The sequence below is a fragment of the Nicotiana tabacum genome, chromosome 20 (assembly GCF_000715075.1).
Source record: "Nicotiana tabacum cultivar K326 chromosome 20, ASM71507v2, whole genome shotgun sequence".
NCBI classification, from domain to species: domain Eukaryota; kingdom Viridiplantae; phylum Streptophyta; class Magnoliopsida; order Solanales; family Solanaceae; genus Nicotiana; species Nicotiana tabacum.
In genome coordinates this window covers 155,706,549-155,730,386 of record NC_134099.1, presented here as the reverse complement: position 1 = coordinate 155,730,386, position 23,838 = coordinate 155,706,549, and the positions used below count along the sequence as shown (strand labels likewise).

The 23,838-nt window shown below is 33.8% G+C and overlaps 1 protein-coding gene across 1 annotated transcript; it reads right to left on the bottom strand.

Annotated features, from left to right (window-relative positions):
• Positions 1 to 9,578: 9,578 nt before the first annotated feature.
• On the bottom strand, positions 9,579 to 12,069 carry LOC107790435 (uncharacterized). Its single transcript, XM_016612365.2, has 2 exons — positions 11,522 to 12,069; positions 9,579 to 11,107 (listed from the first exon to the last, which is right to left on the bottom strand). Exons 1-2 carry the CDS (start codon positions 11,894 to 11,896, stop codon positions 9,845 to 9,847), a joined length of 1,638 nt encoding a protein of 545 aa, XP_016467851.1. The 5' UTR covers positions 11,897 to 12,069; the 3' UTR covers positions 9,579 to 9,844.
• Positions 12,070 to 23,838: the final 11,769 nt, after the last annotated feature.

The window sequence follows — 23,838 nt, the reverse complement described above, 5'->3', positions numbered from 1 at the left end:
ATTTCAGGTTGCCTGTCCTAGACGGACCCAACCCCTGTGTTGAGTCCCCTAAGTCAAATGCAACATGATGCAAATAAGCGTTCCTACTAGGGATCCGGCATGAAGTCAAGTTATTCTAGGTTCGTAACCTGGGTATTTGTTCTAGACTGTGTACCCGAGCGGACAACTCGAGTCGAGGAGGGGGCTACGTACCGGGGACTCACGAGATCGTCCGGCTTTGTAACTTGTCCGGCCTCTTTCTTATTTCAGGTATTGACACTAACAGAATAGGGAGTCTCGACCAGCGAGCTTCTCCCCGGAGGTAAGAAGAGAAGGGTTTCGGCACAGTTTATATATAGTTCAGATAATATCAAAGCGGTAAAAGACAACATTTAGCACGTTATGCAAAAACATGTAATAAAGATCAGATAATAAAGCCAAATATAACAATTATTCTAAGCTCGAATTCTTGAACCCTGAACCAGTGGTTCTGGGAACTAATTCCCCAGCGGAGTCGCCAGAGCTGTCACACCTCCTTTTTGCGCGCCCCGCCCCGAAGGGTAAAATGCGCGAGGGAGTTTTTCCAATTTAAGTGACAATATTCGAAATGAGATTATTTATTTAATTCAGAGTCGCCACTTGGGAAAGGTTTGGCTTTTGGTGTCCCAAGTCACCGGTTTATCTTGAATCCCAAATCGAGGAAATTTTCGACTTTTCCAAATGAAGTCTGCGAACCAGAAATTCTAAGTAAGGAATTCTGTTGACCCGAGGGAAGGTGTTAGGCACTCTCGAATCCCGTGGTTCTAGCACGGTCGCTTAACTTGTTATAATGGCTAGATATCTGATTTAAATACATGTTATGAATTACGTGCTTTTATTAAGTTTAAACCGTTTTTATTATTATCATTTATTTTTATAGAATTACAACGTCGTGAAAATGCATCTCGAACCATGTCACAATCAATGCACCCGTGGTTGTCGACACACTTTGACTCCGTTGAGATTTGGATTCGGGTCACATCAATGTGCACCCATGTTTAAGAAGGTTAAATTATTAAAAGTGCGCCTAGAGCAGCTAGTGTATTGTTATTTTAGGAAGGCCACAAAATTCGCTAAACGGCTTTTCCCGAATTCTAAGCATTTTAATATATACATTTAGAGGGCCCCGCAGCTTGTGCATTTTTGTTTGTCGAGGCTCGTCTTATTTTTATTTAAAAGGATAAACCTACAGTGACTACATTTCTATTATGTTCGTCTCTAATAAAATGAAAGAAGGAGAAATACACGCTAATTACATGCTTGACCAACTTCAGATTCTTATTTGATTATCTGATTTTATGAGGCGTGAATTGTTTTGTGCCTTATTTCATAGATGAACATGTTGTTCAATTGCTAGAGGAGATTAATGTACAAGATTAATAAAACTGCTAAAGCCTATGTTAAATGTTCTTCAAACCCGAATTTGAAACTTACTTATTTAAACCAGGTCAGTAGAATTAACTATCGGAAACTGCTACTAATAGGGTTTGAACGTGGTCATGCGAACTGCCTAACGAGATCCGATAAAACTACATTATACCTGGCAAGGTTAAGGCATTCTGCTCTATACATGCAAAATATAGCCGAAAGGTTAAAGCATTCTGCTCTATACATACAAAATATGGCCGAAAGGAAGTCTAATTATCTGTGTGCCAAACACTCATGCATTCCTTATCATACAAACCACCAAATAGCTGAAATCACAATTTTAAAACAAACTAAGCTTCAATTAAGTACAGGCTACCTGATGTGTTTCTTTATTGAGTTACAAACTAAACAAGTTACACAAATCTAATAACATTCATAAAAAACTGTAACTGCAGCAACGAATGATTAAACTCCCGCCTATTTTTATTTCATGCTTTCATCATATGCGAAGTTCTAGTATGTACCTGGATGTTGGATAGAACAGAAGAAGTAGGGAGGTCAGTAGAGCAATAGAAGCAATACCAAACAGCAGCAGTAACAGCAGGTAACAAATAGAACAAATCCCAGTGCAAGATGCAACTAGAGCCGATGGAAAAAATGGCAGAATGACAACAATAACCAGTAGTATGGAATCAGAATTCAGGCAGAACAAATCCAGAAATGAACTAATGCTACACACAACCAGTAACCTCAGTCAGGACTCGGAAAAAATCAGTGTGGAGCTGACAAGTCCAGACCGGTGAAAATCAAGACAACAATGGAAATGCAGTTCCTATTTTCTGTGTTATGCCTCTCTCAATGTGTATCTGTATATCCCCTCTATTTCTCTCTTCTTTTCAAAATTCAGTCCCCAAAATCAATCCCCCAATGTGTATGCCTTAGTTCTCTTACCTCTCTATGTATTTCTTTTTGACAAACCCAGAAGAATCCAGTCTCCTTTTATCTCCTTTTTTTTTCAGTCCCCTTTTCTAATGGAAATTCCCTCCTCTTATAAGCCCAGCCTCAGTCCTTTACAGCCTCTAGACAAATCAGAACCCCTCCCATGTGGTCTGTGATTTTTCCACTCAACTATTTAAAATAAGACCCCTACCATGATATTCCCTGACAGACATATCTCTGAATGGGCTTATTATTTCTAAATTAAAACAGGGTATGGGCAGCAGGGGTGTGTTCTGACAGCACCTGTTGACAAGCTTATTTTAATCCTAAAGGACCTAAATGCATATGTTGTGCACAAATGCACATGACAACAATTCAGATTGCAACTAAACAAACCAAATCCTGTTATATTTCTGATTCAAATCAACAACTATAAGTAGCTAAACTCAATCCCTAATTGATTCAGACAATGCTTAACAGAAGCAGATCAATTTGTTATTGTTCAAACAGCTGAAACTAATCGACGACATATGTCGACTCGACTATACTAATCATAACATGTACAATCGAAAACCATGATCAGAAATCTAACAGTACTAACAAAGGGGTTCAGATTGCAATGTCAAAACAGAGATTAACTTGGGGATTGACTACTCAAACAATTTCAATTCAATCGATTAGGCAGTTTACATACACACACATTATCGGTGAATGAGGAAACATTTGACCAAATACAGAGGTCCAGGCAAGGTGAGCAAAAACAGTTGGTAAAATTCAAAACACAAATTAAACAAGATGTTTGGTCATATGAACAGACCTTTAACAAACACACGAAATGAAATAAAGAAAAGCAAACGAACTTACCTTAAAATCTTTGAAAGAAAAAATCAGAAAAATCAGCTCGTGTTTGAACAGACCCTTCTTAGGGTTGAACGGACTTTAATCGAAGTGTTCTCAGCTGAGAACACTTCGATTAAGGTCCATTAGACCCTAATCACTTTAGCTCAAACGGACACAGACCAGGCTTGGGGTTTCTGGGGTTCATAGATGGTAGATTTGGGATTTGGGTTTCCATGGTTAGATTCGGACCAAACCAAGCATGGTTTGGTCACGAGGAGGTTCGGGGACTGTCTGGTGCGAAGCTGGGGTACATCGGTGTCAGTCGAGGTTATGCTCGAATCTTCAAATGAAGATTCGAGACGATAGGGGAAGGTTCGAGATCAGTGGTTTGCAGATCTATGTTCAGGGTGTCAAGGTGGTCCCAGGGTGTTAAGGTGGAGGTGACCGGCGTCCATGCCGCCGGGATTAATGGTGAAGGGAAAGGGGGCGGCTAGGGTTCCAAGGGGTCTGTGGTGAGGACGATGGAAGGTAGGGGGGTGTTTGGATGGGGCGTGGGGTATGATTATAGGCTTATATAGTTAGTGGGTGAATGGATCTCGGCCGTCGGATGAGACAAGATGAAGGGCCAGGATCCTTCAGCTAGTGGGAAACGGTGTCGTTTCAAGTGCAAAGGGTTGGGGTCGGTCCGGGGTTGAACGGGTCTGGTCCAAACAAACGGGTAAGTGTGAGTGATATCGGCCGTTGGATCAATTTGGTTTGACGGCCCAGATCAATCAATATCGAAACTACGTCGTTTGGATGCCCCTAAGGTCAGCTGGTTTGGACCGGGAAAAACACAGGTTTTGGGCTTGATTTGGTTCAGTTTTGGGCCTGTTTTGTTTTAACTTGGACTGGCCTGGTCCGAAAATCCTTCTCCTTTTTTTTTTTAATTTCTTAAATTAATTTGCCCAATAATACCATATAAAACATTGAACAACAATTATCACACAATTAACATTTAATTATACTAAATACTTAATGACAAAATACAATGAAAGATGCACACATTTTATTTTTTCTTTTAATAAACGGATTACGGTTCACACGACATATAAACATATATTTTTTTTTTTCTTTTAATAAACGGATTACGGTTCACATGACATATATATATATTTTTTATTTTTGTTTGAATAAAATAACCACGGGCAAGATCACAAATAACTAGCAAAAATGCCACGTAAAAATCCAGAAAATGTACAGCAAGACCAATTGCTATTATTTTGTTTCTTTTGGAGTGATTGTCGCGTAAAACAAAAATCACGTGCTCACAGCTGCCCCTCTTTGTTCGGAAACACGAAGAGTTTTCGTGCAAAGATAAAGTGAGCGGGTCCGTGTTTAGCAGCTAACTGCACTATAAATAGATGGAGCTATTGATCTTCTCTTCACCGAAAACTCAACGTTGGCTATAATTTGCATTCCTTCCTCTCAGAATTTCCATTCGACTTCTGAGTTTTCCTCTCTTGTTCTGCATTATTTTAAACTACAAACAAAGCATCCGTAAGTGTGATTTGCTGCCGAACTTTGTGTTCGCTGAAACATTGGGGTTTGAAGTACGCTACACCAATGTGTAATTCGTTCTATCCTGGGAGGAAATAATCCATAACCTTGGGTACTAGGAGGGGATTAAATTCCTTAAGGAAACACTGTAAATTCAGTGGGCTCGAATTAATTTGTGTTTCATTTATATTTACGTTAATAAGCTAACATTCTAATTTCCAGAATCATTATTTACAAATACAGGCATAATAACATTGGTTTCTAATTCTTCTTTCTCCAGTTAATTCGGCTCATATGTTGAGTATGAGTTATCTTTCGTGGATAGAGCGGTGACATAAAATTACTGTTTGAAGAATCAGAAGAGAAGCCTAATCCTCATTTCTGGTCGATCGCTTTGAGTTAAGACCAAATTAGTTTGGAGCAGTCGAATTCAAAAAAGGAAATATACCCAAGTATAATTGAAAGCATGATTACTAGAAGAACAGAGAAAAAGTTGATCAAAGAATATGTCTTTTGAGTTTTTTCATAAAAGGTCTTAAGGTTACATTAAGATTTGTAATTTATAATTTAATAAAATATTTTTTTTGAATATGTATGCATTAACTATTTTTAGTCTTTTTAAAAAAGTAATATAAAATAGCACATGGAGAGAGACTAGTTATATTAAAAAAAGGAAGCCCTTGATTTAAAAGTTAAATTACAAAATGTCCTTCTAATTAATCTAAGTTTCCTAATTAGTAACTATTTAAACTAATCTAAAAAACATTATATGAAAGCGATTAAAAATCCAATTGTAACTTTGTCTGCCTTTATATTTTAAATACACGGCTTCCGGTGCATGCTTTGAAATAAATAGTAACAATGACCAATGATATAACCTCATTTTGTCAATTGTTCCAGTAAACTTTTGACAAAAGATGAGTGAATAATTTTTTGAAGTTAAATGGGATGGGAATACTCATCGATAAGAGGAGGATGCATTTTTCACATCAAAGTGATAAATCAAAGAGAATGTGATAATAAAAACGGGTTCTACTTTCTTAATTTGTATATTTATTAAAAATGAATAAATAAAACTATCAAATTTGTTTGAAGGGGTGTTATTTTAATTTTATTTGAAGGGGTGTCTTTCAGATTAGTTACTATATTAAAGTTAGTGTCACTGCTTACTTCTCTTCGCAGTCAAGCCTTTCAATATTATCAATGAGATGAAGAATCAAATGAACAAATCGTGCAACTTTCTTATTTATGTTTAATTAAGTTCCTTTTGTTTTTTTGTTTGTGATTAGTTCAGAAATGTTATTTCAAGAATATAGTCCGAAATTCATGCTTTCTTGGAATTCTATAATTGGTGGGTTCGACTGTTTGATTGTTAAGACTACTCGTCATAATGTAATGAAGATGAGGTAGAGAGATAAACAACACGATTTTTCTTTGGATGCAAGCACTCAAGTCATAAAATCATCAGATATATCTATACACTCATACTTCCCGGGAATACAACTCTCGGAATCATCACCTGTTTACAGTTGCTATCCGTACACGACATCCACAGCAGCCACAATATAGCAATCAGCTATCAGCTATCATCTATCAGCTAAGAAATTTCATTACTATTCGCCTTTTATTTTCCGCATTGCATAAGGCTACCTTTCTGCCTTCCGAGGTTAAGCTCTACCTCCATCTACATTGCATAAGGCTACCTTTCTGCCTTCCGAGGCTATGATCTGCCTCCATCTGCATTTTCTGCATTGCATAAGGATACCTTTCTGCCTTCCGAGACTAAGCTCTATCTCCATCTGCATTTCTCTGTATTGCATAAGGCTACCTTTCTGCCTTCCGAGGCTATGCACTACCTTCATCTGCATTTTTTGCATTGCATAAGGCTACCTTTCTGCCTTCCAAGACTAAGCTCTGTCTCCATCTGCATTTTCTGCATTGCATAAGGCTACCTTTCTGCCTTCCGAGACTAAGATCTGTCTCCATCTGCATTTTCTGCATAGCATAAGGCTACCTTTTTGCCTTCCGAGGCTATGATCTGCCTCCATCTGCATTTTCTGCATTGCATAAGGATACCTTTCTGCCTTCCGAGACTAAGCTCTATCTCCATCTGCATTTCTCTGCATTGCATAAGGCTACCTTTCTGCCTTCCGAGGCTATGCTCTACCCCCATCTGCATTTTCTGCATTGCATAAGGCTACCTTTCTGCCTTCCAAGACTAAGCTCTGTCTCCATCTGCATTTTCTGCATTGCATAAGGCTACCTTTCTGCCTTCCGAGACTAAGCTCTGTCTCCATCTACATTTTCTGCATTGCATAAGACTACATTTCTGCCTTCCGAGGTTAAGCTCTGTCTCCATCTGCATTTTCTGCATTGCATAAGGCTACCTTTATGCCTTTCGAGGTTAAGCTCTACCTCCATCTGCATCTCCTGCATTGCATAAGGCTACCTTTTTGCCTTCCAAGGTTAAGCTCTACCTCCATCTGCATGGCTGAAATACCGCCACCTTATTTCTCTTGCATTGACTGAAATATCGCCACTCTATTTCTCTTGCATGACTGAAATACCGACATCTTATTTCTCTTGCATGGCTAAAATACCGCCACCCTTTATTTACGTCTTGCATCGGCTGAAAGATCGCCACCTTCTGCATTTTCATAGGCTGAAAGATCGCCAAATTGTCCAAAGGCGTCATTGTTCGGAGGCACCATTTTCATAGCCCGAGAACGCCATGATATGGCCTAAGGACCCCATTTTATCTTTTGCATATCATTATTCAAAGGCATCATGGTTCGGAGGCATCATCCTTGGCGTTGCGTTTTCGTTGTCTTCCCTACCGGCTTCATTGAGGGAATTCAGGAGGTTGTTCGTGATACCTACTATTGCCTTTAATCTTGCTTCTACCTTTCCTGCCATTGTTGGCCTTTGCGAGGCTAAGGAGAGGTGATTATTTCTTTCAAAGATCTAGACGAAACAAAGATCTCAGCTATAGAAATCCTCACAGACGGCGCCAAATTGTTTGACTCAAAAGATATTGAAACCTTTTTGAATAAATCAATCAAAGAAATAAAGGGGTAAATCTTAGCTAAGTATAATAATCTCTAGAACAAAAGATAGATAAGGAGAACACAGAAGATAAGATTTCTTTATCTTGTTAAGATCAACCCTTAAACAATAATGACATCATTTATTTATGTAAACAAGTGTTTTGAGTTAGGAAAATGCCCGGAGGGCTTACAAAGTTGTTTTACGCTCTATATATAAGGGACAAACCCCTTCTAAACCCTAAAAGACAAGTCATAGGGAATATTCGAAAGAATATTCCTAATGTCCCCTAATGGGCCTGCACTGCTGCAAAAGTCGTAGTCTCTTGTTCGCCTGTAGGTCGTCTCCTGCAGGATGTGGAGCTACAGGGATCTCGCCGTTTGTCGTACTCATTAACGATCGTGGTTGTTCAAATTTGAACCATACAATGTTCTCCAATTTTGTCTATGATGATGGAGCCGTACAATTATGTCTTGCATTTATGAGAAGTAGGAGGCATTTACCATTTATTATATGGAAGGAAATCTATGACTTCATCCGAAAGATTTGTGGCTATTTATCGCACTCATTGATAAGTAACGTATTTTCGCGTATCTATTGTACATTTTTTTCCATTTAGTATGATAGAATATCAAATATGTTTACTAATTTTGGCTTCTTAATTTCTTGAAAAAGTAGTAGCGTGCTTACAGTTTATGTAAGATTGTAAAATGTATAATTTTTTAAATAATTACATACGGATAAATTACAATTAATCAATAGAGTTGCGTCAATGTTCCTTGATATTGTAGAGAAATAATTGAAGAAATATTTGCGAAGGTGCATGTGAAAAATTAAATTTTAACTTTTTGGAGAGAGTATTATATCATTCACATCAAACAATAAAAAAAATCTATTGAACAATTTATCGAATAAAAATCATTTACATGCTTAAAAGGGAATAAGTACTGCACATCTCGTGGCATAAGAGCCATAGGAAGGAGAAATACAATAAATTAATTTGAGGAGCGAATAGATATTGTCTTACAGAAGAGAGAACTAATGTAAATAGGTGTGTGCTTTCACTATTTTTTGTTTGTTTGTTTGCATTTGAGTTCGAATATTTATTACCGTATAAATTTTAGATTTTTAGACAATAAAGTTGGAGGCCAATTTCATATTTAGAGGAATGATTTAACTCTATTAATTCATGCACCTTTCACCTTTCAAAAGATGAATGGGAACTCCTAATAACTGTAAATATTTTTGGTATGTGCGACATATCATAGTATTTCCAACACATATTTCCCGGTAGCTGTATATTACGAGAATAATAATCATCTTGATGAAATCCAATCATCTTGATCTCAACAATCGACAATTCACGTTTATCATTCATTAAATCTGTACTTATTTTTCATCCATAATTATTTACACAAAATTTCTGTTTCAACAATATATTGGTTTTATTTTACAAATTGCGTACTATATGACTGGGCATACACGTGCAACACACGTAAAGAGAAACTAGTATAGTTAAATTCAGAACCAATTCTTTTAAAAAACTACTAATTGCTTCAAAAAACAACAAAGAATTTTAATAAAAAATAATCCACGCCCAGTGTTTACATAAATCTAATAGATGTAAGACATATGTATTTAATATACAAATATATAATTCATGTATAATATGTATATAATTATTGTATAATCATGTATACCGACTGGAAAGCAATAAACAGTGAAATCAGTCGGTTATTTGCGTAAAGATCCCAATTCATATAGTTACAAGCGTTTGAGCGAAGTGATTTTTTGCAAAACAATAAGAAAAGAAGATTAGCAATCAACCATGCATAAGACAATAAATGATTTATAGTCTGGATAAGTTTATCTTCAGAAACCAAAATTAAAAAAAATTAATACAACATCTTATAAACAATAATAATTAATATTTTCTTTGGAAAAGTGGCCTAACCAACATAGATCCCCTAATAGCATCTTGTAGTATAATGTTCTCCTTCAAAAGACAATTGCAAGTTGAATGCGTTTTCCTTCATTTTCCTTTCCCTTATTGCAGTAGGGCCTTGAAGGCTTATTTGGGCTTGGGCTTGGGCTTTCACACCCATGACCGGCTTCCAACTGATGGGCTTTGAAACTTTGGGTTCAAACTTTTCCTTTTGGGCTTACCACAAATGCATTGACATTCATAACCATAAAAGTTACCAAAGCAAGAAAACAAACCACTTCCACCATCAGTATGCCTTCTCGTGTGACGACCGGTCGAGTGGTAGCTACTCGAAGCCATCCCGCGGTCGTAGAGTGGCGGTAGCTCGGTCCGCCACCTCTCGAGCTTCGACCTGAGTCCTTCGACGCTCTCGTCCAAGCTCCAACCATCCAAAACTGAGCTTTTTTCCTCTTCTAATGGATATTTCTTTTCAGCCATAATTGCAGCCACCTCAGAGGGTGAAGGCCCAACTTCTGAATCAGACCACATTGAATGGGCCTTATATGGGCCTCCAAATACAAACTTCCCATTTTGCCCTGGTCCTGGGCCTAACCCTTTTGGGCCTCCATAATCATATCCACCATTGCTTGGCATGGGCTTTCCTATTACTGTAGTTTGTTTCTCTTTGGGCATATCACCAACTCCTAAACCTTTGGACTTTGTAACAGATTTTTCATCAACTGCTTTAGTTGTTGGTGAGTCAGTTCCAGTGCCCGTCTTCTTTTCATTTATGGGCTTGTCTTTGTCCCCAAGTTCTAACTCTATAAGTTTGAGTTTGGGCTTTTCATCTTTGGGCCTATTATTATCTTTGGGCTTGGGCTTATGATCATCTTTGGGCCTGTTTATAAGACTAGATGACTCTTTACTCACAATTGAATCACTTAGGACTGAACCAGACTTACCTTTCTTATCTTTTGTTTTTGGTTTTTCCCTTAGCTCAGCACCACTTATTACAGAACTTGCTTTTCCTTTCTTCTTCATCATCATATGCTTTGGAGGTTCAAATGAAATGCTAAGTATTGAACTCTCTTTTTCAACCGCCACAGCCTTTTTTTTTGGAGGAACTGCAACTAATGAACTGTTAGCCATTGAGGCACTATCGAACGTGACACGTTCGCTACGTTCACTCTTTGTACGACGTAGTATAGGTTTTATCGTGGTGGCATTGTTGTTGGTGGTGTTATCGACCTTGTCATTTTGAGTTTCTATTTTTTCGTTATAGTTGGGAAGATGTGCATCTTCTTCCATCAAATCGCGATATCCAACTGCTGACATACTCAATTGTCTGTACAATGGCATGCTTCTCATAGTGCCACCAAGTAATGTCACACCAATGTTTAATATACCCTGAGGACGACCTGATGGACGACGTATCTATTCCCAAAAAATAAAACCACCTTTAGATCCTAATTAATTACACATATATTTAGTCAATGAAATATTGTGAATCATTGGCTATTGATTTGCAAGAATCCTAGATGTTTTGAGAAATCTAACATATCATAAACTACGAACCCAGTGTAAATGGGTTGTGGGTTCGGTGGCAAACAATGGTTGTCATAACCCACAACTGAATTCGTCTATGAAAGGAGGAACACCAAATAGCAAAAATGAAAGAATAGAGGACAATTTACATTTCATACTATAAAATTATATTTTGTAACTTATAATAAAGGAGATAAAAAATAGGAAAATCAAATATATATATGCATGCAACTTTCTACGTGGACGTAAACAATATTCACAAGAAGACTAAAACCAAAAGAGATTAAATCGAAAGAAACAAACCTGAAGTGCAACAAAACGCATACCAATATGGTGTTGGTGCTGCAGCCTAGTAGGAGGAGGGATGAGATTTCCGACGAGGACACGAACGGAGCCGACGAGCGAATCGCGAAACCAATGGACGGAATAAATGTCAATCTGAACGGCAGATGTGTCCTGCCGAAGAAATTCCTCATCTACCCGAAAAACAAACTTATCGTTCCACGTGGGGTTGTTACCTCCTTCGGTATCAACCCCGGTGGTGAGTTTTCGGGTAGGGTGGACCCACGCGGTCGCGTAGGTTTTCATTCTTTTGGACACGGGTTCCAAATCTTGGGCAGAAATGATGTTCACTTCCAATAATTGGAATGGTTTCAAAACTCCCCCTTTGGGAGGCATTTTGAATACTAGTGATGGCGGTGGTGGTTGATGATAATGGAATAAAGAATTTCCGCCCGCCGCCCGTCGTTGATGGGACGACGAGGGAAAAGTTTTGCATTAACGTGGAAGGAGACCCCGAGGAGGGAAATTGGGGAAGGAGAGGAAGGTGATCTCTCGAGAGGACATTAAAGAAAAAAGCGAATACAAAGGAAGTAATTGAATTCAAAGTCTTTTTTTGACCATAAGGCTATCAACACATTTGAATGATTTGTAATTCTCTAAATGTTATCTTCTAGAGTCAATAATCGTGGACCTTTAGTTTTAGACGAAAATCTTTTCATATGTGAAATTTTATCACAAATAAAATCTACTCATTTGGGCATTGGTTGCACCTGTATATAATCTATATCTATATCTATATCTATACTATATTAAAAGCACAAAGGCCTTTAGCGAAATATCGTTCGCTTTTTTTACCCTTAAAAAGTATATTTCATATTGGATAGAACAGTAAATTATTTTTTTTCTAATTTTTAATACTTTAAAATTAACTAAAATTTTGGTTATTAAATCATTCCTTATTTAAAACGATACCAAATACACTAAATCTCCTTTAATAAATGAACTGCTAATATTTAGAAATTTGAGATCATTAATAAAATTTGCCACTTTTATTCCCAAAAAGAAAGTTCAACGTCTATATGAATGGAAAAAATCTTAAAGCCTACGAAAAAGTATGCTTCCAACCATCATACCAAATCGGGTGGCAATTCACCTAAATACAAAATTAAGTTTTTTCTTTCTCCATTTATTCCAACAAATGATTAAATGTAGTTTTTATTATATTAAATTATTGGTGTTAGTTGATAAATCTTGAGAAATTGTGATAAAAGCATATGAAGCAACAAATATCCATAATTTTTGGATTTAATAATAGGCCACACAAATAATAATATTTTCAAAAGATATATTGAAAGCATGATCTTTTTAAATTTACGTGAAATTGATCGATCAAACTCTTATATAAAGTTGAACGACCTTTTAACCTTAAAAAGAAGCACTTATTCTATAACATTTATGTACCAAAAAATATCCATATTCTAATAAATTTTTCCGTTACCTGCTATTATTATATTTTTTAATTCAATATTGAATCATACAAATAATTCATTAATAAAAGCACACTTAACTATGGCACATCAAGTTCAAACGATATAGTATCCAACATTAAAGGAGACAAAGATATTATTATTACATCCTTATAGTTTAATTTATGTAAATCAAGTATATTCTATTGATTAATTCCAAAATAAATAAGAATAATATAACTCCATAACGTAAGACACTAAAATGGAAGTCCAAAATCATCACTATTTAATTTTGAACTTCATTAGAACAATAAATGGAACTATAAATAGCACGCGACTTAGTAATTGTATACTCGATATCATCAATTTCCCAAAATCATCAAAGTTTTTTCTAATATTTTAAAGTTTTTAATTAGTCAATTTTTTTTGTATTAAATCCTTACTTATTTGAGCTATATATAAATTTTTAATATTAAATATATCATATAAATTCTTAGAATTATGTAAAGTTTTATGTTATAACTCAAATATAATTTTAATATAATACTAGAACTACACTATTTTAGCCAAATCAATTTTCTTTTTTATAAAAATAATAGAGTACTATTGGTGTATTTCTTGTTATTTTTTCTTATATGCAAATGACTGTTTATTTCAATTGTATATTTTTTTTTTCAGTAAAAGGAAGAATGGCTAGAGCTCCATTATTTTTCTTGGCTGATAAAAAAGATATCGCCAAAATAATAGAGTTGCAATTGTATACTTTTTTAAAAAAATTTTCTTTAGATACAATGACTATTTATTTTAACTATGTATTTTTTATAAAAAAATTATGAAAATATACTTGCTTAGAGCTCCATTATTTTTAGTCTAACAAAAAATTGTAAACAAAATGGTAATGAAGTTCAAACTATGTATTTTTACTTAAAAAAATTTAAATACAATGATTATTTATTTTAGCTGTATATTTATTCTTCTTTAGATAAATTTGTAGGAGTTTTAACTGAAATTTCATCATTTTAACCAATAAAATAGATATATTAATGACTACGTTTTTAAATGCATACTTATTGATTAAAATTTTAAGAATATCAATAGTTTCTTTTGAAAGAAAATAAAGAGGAAAAATAGGTAAGAAGACAAAAATTACAAAACATTTATCGTCAGTTGTAGGAAAAAGAAACTTACCTTCTATGTAAGTATTTTTTTAAAATATTTTTGGTTCTTATTAGGAAAAAGATATTTAACATAAATTTAAAATTTTAGTTGATTTAGAACTCCTAAATATTAGGGAATAAGGAAGGATTTAATTACTAAAATTATACTTGATTTTAAAGTCCTAAATATTAGGAAAAATAACTAAATTACAATTTTGTCCCTTGTAAAATTTATTTTTAAAGGACAAAATAGGCGAACGACATTTCACTAAGGGCCTTCGTGCTTTTAATATAGTACTAGTTTTTAGAGTACGCGCGTTGCGCGTGCATCCTATCTCAATGAGAATTTTTCCTAAAAACATATTGTATAAAAATTATATTAAAAATGTGTTTATGTTATAAAAAAGTATAAATTCCTGAAATTGATGAAAGTCTATATTATATAGCTAACTCAATAAATAAAAGAAATTATAGCCCATAAAAGTTCTCAGTCATCATCCAATATATTCAATTTCACAAGCTATTATGCTCCCTTTTTAGATTCAGCAAAAACAAATAACTTAGAGATTTTAGAATTTCTTTGAAAACATTTTCAGAAAACTATTCTCAAGTTTAGTCGAGAGGACACAAACATGGTTAGCTATATTTTATTCTTATTTTTTTTTATAGATTTCAAAAACATAAATTGAAAAAATCTTTTTATCTTTTAGAGATTTGGGAAAGAAGAGGTTGGTCCTATGACTCATGAAAACAATTGATAAATGACAATATAAAGTACAAAAATAACTAATGTTAAGCTAAAATTTTGTAATAAAAAATATATATATAATTAATAAAAACTTATTTAGAATACGTTTTGTTTTCCACTTTTTTTTTATCCTTATCTAGCACTTTTACCAAATTTGAGTCTTAATACTGAAATTAATAGAATTAGATTCTTTTTCTAATATGGTATTTTAAAGATTTAATTATTTATTATTACTATTAAAGGAAATAATTTTTTCTTATGATTCAATTTTTTTTAATATTTAACTGTAATAATTATTTTATCAACTAAGAGTCTATTTAAAGAATAAAAAATCGATGCCTGTGTCTTAGGGTTCTTGAATTATAAATAGGAAAACAAACATATAAAAGTGAATATTCTATTTCATATTTAGCTGTGTTAAATAGTCAGAATTTTATTGTTAATTTGATTCCTTTGGATTATGTTCATTATTCTTATTATTATGCCAGTGTTTCTTTATTTTTGAACTACTATATGATATATATTGCTATCATATTTATATTTGCTTCCTTATTTGATCATACAAGCATTAAGTATTACTTAATGACTATTCCATTATTCAATATGATTTATATATGAAAGGTAAATTGCATAATGTTAGTGCTCTTTTTTATGTATTTATTCGAATTGAAGTGGTAAATTTTGGATCGATTTTAGAGTTTTAAACATTATGACTTCTTACATAGTTTAAATAAAGAAGAGTTTATTAAACAAAACTTAGTTGATTTTAAAGTCCTAAAAATTAAAAAAAAATGACAATTTTGTCTTGTGTGAAATCTATTTTTAAAGGTCAAAATAGGCAAATGACATTTCGCTAAGGACATTCGTGCTTTTAATATAGTACAGATAGATAATAGTTTTACTTGAAAATTTATGTTGAATTGATATTGTTATAGATATCTTATTGTCCTTCTCAATATTGTTAACAAATTGATGAACTATTTTAAATTTTAATGTTTTGGGATTCAAAAGTTTAGAAGTAAAATATTATCGATGCTACAAAGGCCAGCTGCCTATAAAGTAAAAAGATATGACGAATGAAAATTCTTTGGTTGGCACCGGAGAGAAACATTTAACTAAGAACCTCTAAAAATAGCATTTTTCCCTAGATAATGTGGAGTTGTATATATTAGTTACCCTTAATATCATGAAAAGAGAAAAGATCGGGTAATATGTTGGTATTATAGTTATGTTATACAATTTAAATAAAGAAAGAACTTATTGAGAAAAGATCGGGTAATATGTAGGTATTATAGTTATGTTATACAATTTAAATAAAGAAAGAATTTATATAAAGCAAAAAATCTTCATAGATTTTAAAGTCCTAATACGAAAAGATTTAATAATTAAAATTTTAATTGATTTTAAAGTCTTAAATATTAGATGATTAACTAAATGACCGTTTTTATCTATTATAAGCTTTATTTTTAAAGGGTAAGAAAGGCGAACGACATTTCGCTAAGGGCCTTCGTGCTTTTAATATAATATAGATATATAGATAGATAGAGTACGCGCTTTGCGCGTGTACCCTATCTTAATGAGTAAAAACTTATTTAAAATTTATCTTTGAGTTATCAAATAAAAATATAAGTTCCTGAAAATGATGAATGGTGATTGTGTATAATTAACTCTATAATGAAACAATTGTCCAACATAAATACTTAATTATCAGTCAATAATTCAACTTAAAAATTATTTCAATGACTGAAATTAGAATTCTGTATTTGGTTTTGCAGTATCAGTATTCAAGTGATATGAGTAATTCAATAGTATTAGCTAATGCCAAATTTTAAATATTTAACTGTAGTTATATTCTTTTCAATAGGATTTTTTTTTTCAAATAATAAAAAATCAATTAGGTAGAAAAAGTCATCCATGAATGACATGTTCCCAGAAAGAAAAAACAAATAAAAATACTTTGTATATCTCAATCATTATATACAATAAATAAATTATAAATCAAATGCAAAGCCATAATTGTCGTCAAGAAACCTACTTATATTCATCTAAATTTAATATTAAAAATGTTAAGATATCTCATAAATTATCTTTTTGGAATAACTGATAATTGTTTCATATAAATCCGAGCGTACAAAGTTTATAAAAAGACTTTAACACCTATGTTATTATTCAAAACCTCATACTTCCTCTTTCTTTGATCTTTTTCATTATTCCCTTTATTTTTTTTATCATTTATATATAGTTAAATGCAAGATTTTGATAAGGTAAAATTTTAATAATTTTAAATTTCTAAATATGAGGACTTTCAATATAGTTCATATAAAAAAGATTTAATATGTAAAATTTAGTTGACTTTAATTAAAATAATAATTAAATTACTATTTTTCTAAGTGCAAACTATATTTTTAAAAGGTAAAAAGGCTAAAAACATTTCGCTATGGGACTTTATGCTTTTAATATAGTTTGCACTTAGAAATAATATTCAAAGTTGTATTTATATTTTAAATTAAAAATTAACAGACAATTATATGCTCCTTAAAATGATAAATACTAATCATAGATAGGGATTTGTACCTATTTTAGAAGATACAAAGAGGATCAACTAACTCGCAAAAGATATCTTCTTTTATTTTTCTCGCAAAGAAAATGCAAAATTTTCAATTTCTTTTATCAATAAAAAATAATATAAAAATTATTTTCAACAGATTAGAAAAGAAGAAATCACTATTTCTTCGTCTTGGAGAAAGCTTTCTTTTCTCTGCCCAATTATATATTAATGTATTTATTTGGATGCATCCAAATGGTGTCCTTTCACGGAGGAAGAATCAATAATTAAAATTGAATTACTTGCAATTGACGGGTTCTGAAAGGACTATGTTAATAATATCATAGAAGGAGTACAAATATGAAATTTATATTAAAATTAGAATTACAATTTGTTCTTTCAACCAAATCTCATGAATATAGTTTTTAGTTTTGTTATGTCTGTATAATCAGTTCTCATTTAAACTTGGATTAAAAGTAAGTATTATTTAATTAAAATAATATTTTAATTTTTATATTATAAAAAAAATTATGAAAAATAATTTACAAAAAAAGCTTTACATTTTTGTTTTCTAAAAATATTTTGTATGAATTTTTTATTTTACTTTATTGATATGTATTAGTATGTCGGACCAATTTCCTGTTAGGGAATGCAAATGATCCGAATAACCTATATAAAATTTGTAAAAATGTCAGTTTAAACTAATAATCATACATGAGATATCGTAAAAAAAAAATCATAACTGACATCCTTTTAATTTTCAATTGTCTATCAAAAATTCACTTTATTAATTTACTTATACTTTATTTAAACATAAAAAATATTTCAAACGTTACCTGCATATCTATAGTATATGTTTTTGTAATATAAAATTATAATATAAACATAATACATCAAATAAATTAATATGGCGTAGTCACCAAAAGTACATTATAACTCTATATTTTTAAGAAGTGGCATATAAGATAAAAGAACTATATCGAAAACGGGAACAAACAAATAACTGGAAAAAGTAATTTCTTTCTCCTACCAGAAAAAGAAAGAAGACGAGCATTCATAGATTGTGATTTAAAGTTCACAAATATGACGTCTTCATGAGTTCATGTTCATGCTATATAATTTTTGAAAGATCATGACGCAAATTTAATGATATATAGATTGTAAGTGGGCGAATGTTGACAAAAAGGAATGCGTAAATAGGTTAAACTACGAGGAAAAAAAGGACTTCAAAACCTAAAAATGATGGAAGAAATCCTAAATATAAGGGAAGTAATTGATTATCTATTCCTAAATATAGGAAAAATAATTCAACTTTTATTCTCAAATATTAGGAAATATTAAATAATTATTTCATCTAATGTGAAATCAAATTTCAAAGGGTAAAAAAGGCGAACGACATTTCGCTAAGGGCCTTCGTGCTTTTAATATAACAAGTAACTTGAGTTGGCATAGCAATATGTATTATTAATTATACAACAAACGAGAAATAATACTAATATTTAAGTAATAAGACTTAGATCGAATGTCTAACCGATTTTCTGTGATGAATTGCAATTGTTCAATAACCTATATTAAAATTATAAGTTACGTGAGATTTGAAATTAGCCAAGTCCAAAATATGAAACAAAACATTATATAATAAAAATTTCTTGATGCAACACTAAAGATAATGCATGCAAACGTGCTTGCAAAATATGAAGTAGCAAAAGATATTGATATTAGTAAAAGAAAAAAAACCTGAGATCGTGATGTTGGAATAGGGCGAAGTTAGACGATTAAATTGTGACGCTGTAACTTCTTTTATAGAAGTATATGGTACACAATTTGATACATGAAAAGAATTATTTAAAGTAAATTTATGTGTAGGTCAAAAAGACAAAAAAAATTTACCAAATAATAAAGACTTCTAACAAAATATAAGTCGTAACGTAAAGGAATTTTAACCAAGTCCAAACTTTCCTTGTGTAACCAGCGTGAAGAAACTTTTACCAAATATTAAGGCACATTTAATACTCCAACTTTCCTTGTGTACCAAAGTCCCAACTTTTACCAAGTCTCAAATGTAAAGGGAATCTAACTAAGTCCCAAGTCCGAATTTTTCCTGTGTAACACTCATGAAGAAAACTTTTATCAAATAATTAAGGCAAACATAATAACTCATTTAATACTCCAAAGAGTAAAAGGAATCTAACGAATTTAATGAGATAGTGTCATTTAATGAGAGTGAAAATTAGAAATTCTTTTTTTATTAAGTTTCCTTGCGTAAGAAACGTGAAGAAAATTTAACCAAATAATTAAGGCAAAGTTTAATAGCAAATAATTCAAGATTATTTACAAAAATTTACCAAAAAATGTTACAATACTTAAATTACTATATTGTCTAATGGGAACTTTATGTTTTAAAGGGTAAAAAAGGTGAACGATATTTCGCTAAGGGCCTTCGTATTTTTAATATAATATAGATAGATAGATATAGATATAGATATAGATATAGATTTATATAATCATTTTATACATATTATTGAGATGGGGTACACGCGCAAAGCGCGTATCCTAAGACTATTACTTAATATACTGAAAGAGAAGTCGAAAAGAAAACATAAAAAAGGAAGATAAAAACAAACAAAAGAACTTTCTATGTTCTAAGCACCTTGGAGTATTTTTATTTTTATGATAAAGGCATATTGGTTGGTATGAGTGATCAATTGAGAGAGCTCTTTTCTTTTCTTTTCTTTTCTTTTTTAATAAAAAAACTTTTTCCAATCTGATAATTTTTTCCACTGCAATATTTAAATAAAGAGTTTAATAAGTTTTAAGCAATACTGATAGATCGAAATTATACTATTTACCGAATCAGGTTACTTGTAATTACAAGGTAAATTTTTACATATTACTAATTGATAATTTAGTAAAAATAATAAATACATATTATCACGATTATAATTGCATTTAGCATGTAAAAGATATTAAATTTGTAATTTATATGACTCAAATCCAAAAGAAAATCACTTACATAACACTAGGGCGCCCACAAAATGATCTATTTTGAAAGTGTTCCCAAGGATGAAATGTCTTTTAATATTTGTACAATGTTCTAAGCTTTGAGTCAAACTCTTATAGCTTCTTTTTTCCTAAAACGTTTCCATGCTATTAAAAGTATTTCTACGATATCGGATATAATTCGTGGATTGGTAAATGATAATTACCGCCACATCAAACTAACCCTTGTCTAGATAAGCCCCCGAAGTTCTCTCAATCAACATCTTTCTTTAGCAAACACTGCTATGGAGAATCAAAACACCATAGCAAACTCTTCCACCAGATATTCACCAAACTGGTGTCAATTCCCCAGCAGTCCACCAAACAAGTGTTAATTCTCCAGCAGTCCAAACCACCTTCAAGGAAAAATTGCTGGCAAGCGAGCAAATAATCGATATTGACATGGAACATCAAGATAATGAAGATAAGCAAGGAGTTTGTGATACAATACCCAGTGACCAAAACCTCAATAGCTTATCCAGTGCAATAAAGGCTATACAATTATCTATCTCGAAAAAAGAAAGACTATACTCCACATGGAAATATTCACTAATCATAAAGCTCTTTGGAAAAAGAATTATGCATCACTATTTAAAATCAAAGATACAACAATTATGGAACCCCACAGAGCAATTTCCGCTAATCGATCTGGGCTCTGACTATTACATAGTGAAATTCACAAAGGAGGAAAACATGAATAATGTCCTTAAGAACGGGCCTTGGTTTATTAACGGACACTTCCTCTTTGTGAAGAAATGGGAACCCAACTTTGTGACTGCAAAAGCAAAACAAACGTATGCAGCAGTCTGGGTTCCACTGCTCCAATTACCAATGGAATACTATGATGAAAATTTACTCAAACGTATAGGGAACTCACTAGGCACACTACTAAAGATCGATGCATGCACCAGCTCCATACTGAGAGGAAGATACGCTCGTCTATGCATCCAAGTTCCACTCGAAGAACCAGTGACCACGTGCATTCAAATAGACTCTCACCTTCAACAAATTATTTATGAAAGGGAGGGTTTCCTTTGTAAGCTATGCGGCATATTAGGCCATACAAACGTCCACTACCCTCACCACCAACACAGTACACAACCAGTGCCAGAATCACCACCAGGCAAGGAGGCAGCAGATCAAGCGACAAACAAAGACCTCAACAATCCACATCAAAGCCACCAAACACTGAACAACAACACCTATGAATGGCACACAGTCTCATTCGCCAGGAGAAGGAATAAAAACAGGCCATCACAGGAGGTAAGAAAAAACAACAACGAAAAGAAGTCTCCAAACTCTCCAGGTATGGCTGTTAACCTTTATCCAAGAGAACAAGGTACGTCTTCTAACCCTCCGGCTATGGGCTATAAGCCTAAACCCAATAGGACTCAATTCAATTACCGGTATCTAAAATATTATGATGAAAAACCCCACACGCCTCTAACATTAATTACAGATACTATCATGGAACCTCCCCCTAATACTTCTCCTACTAATGGCCGAAAAATGAAATTACCCAATGAGAAACGTTTAATCATATCCAATCAAATTGCAACCCTTCCTTTACCCAATATGGGTTCTGAGGAGTTTGTGAAAACCACCACTCCTCACGCCGCCTCTAACCCTACCATACACGCTTCACCCCTTTCGAGACAAACAAGAGAAAATATTCCCAGCACTCAGCCACATGGGACAAACGTGTCCCTATCAAGAAATAAGACTGCCACTACTCAAATATATAAAAATACGCTGCCAAGTAATCTCCAACGTATATCCTCAGGAAAAATTGAACATTACCCCCCCCCCCCCCCAATACCTCCACCTCTCCTTGCCCATCATACTTGGCAAATTACTTAAGCCAAGTAGACATGCAAATGGATTTTCTAAATCTGGATACCACCACCAACACGCCAAGCTCCCCCAATACCAGCCCTAATATATCTTCAAACCAAGATTTGCAATCATTGTCTCCCCCAAACCCCCTTCACACATCTTCCGATATTAACCTATCCTTTCTCCCTCACAATGCAACGCCACACTCAACTCATGCACACAACAACTCCTCATCTCCCTCACTCACGTTTTCACAGAATCACAACCACCCCAATGAACAACCTCCCACCCCAACTAGCGCACCACCAGTTGGTGTATGCAACACAAGCACTCCCTCCACTTCACCAACCTCAATCCTGGATCGAACAAGGGATCCCAGGACAAGCTGGTTTCTTCACAATGGTGATAAATGGAGTGGAATTTCTAATTATCATCCAAAATCCCAACTTCCTAGCACAATAGATAACGGAGGGAATGTTGCTCGCCATGGACAACTACATGAATCACATGTGCTTAGCAAATGTATTGGATCCACTAGCTCCAGCGATTGCCCCAGCCCTATACCTCAACATGCAACAACAATGGAACCTACCCCCACACTTCAACCCCCTTCTCAATATGAACCACATTTACGATCCCCCCTTCTTCCCTCCTCAGGAGATGATGAATATCAACCCTCTGTTCTTCCCTTGCAGCCCCAGCAATTTCAATACCATGTCCAACCACAACATGCCCCCATGCACATGAATGCACAACCTTCTCCACCACCACAAGAACCAGAAGAGATCCACATAGTGGAGGAGATGCCTCCCCCCGTGGGCTCGTTCACAGAAATCTCAAGGCTCAGAGACACAAGCCTTATGATATTCTCAGAGAGAGAGAGGAAAAAAAGTACATCCTCAACTGCCCAGTTGCACTGACAAAGTGCTCATTTGATCTACATCTAGCGATGAACAGAGCTTTGTCCAAGTATACAGTGGTAATGAGCCCAACCCTAAGGGGGAGCCAATTTCCTATGAAGAAGAGTCGGAAGACTCTTCACCCCCTCTCCCCATCTTCCCCTCATGAATCGACCAACTAGTTTTATAGTTTGGAATACCAGGGGGACCCATAGTGATGCCTTCAAACGTAATTTTAGAGAGCTTCTTACCACTCACAAGCCATGCATGGTGGCCTTGCTTGAAACTAGGATGGAAAGCCATGTGGAGCTCAAAGATGAATTCCACTTTGATGATTTCCTTGAAGTACCTGCCCAAGGTAGGGCAGGGGGGATTGTGTTTATGTGGCTCACAAATATGATCACCGTCACCCACATTAGGCAAACGGACCAAGAACTTCATGCTATAATCCAGGTATGGCCCAACCCCATTTCATGGCTGTATAGTATCATCTATGCAAGTACTAATCTTAGCAAACGCAGACTCCTATGGGATAGTTTAGAAAATGTTGCTGACACTTATAGGGGTCCTTGGTTATATTAGCAGGAGACTTTAATAAAGTTATTAATCAAGACGAAAAATGGGGGGTCGGCTTATTAGTCGAGGTAG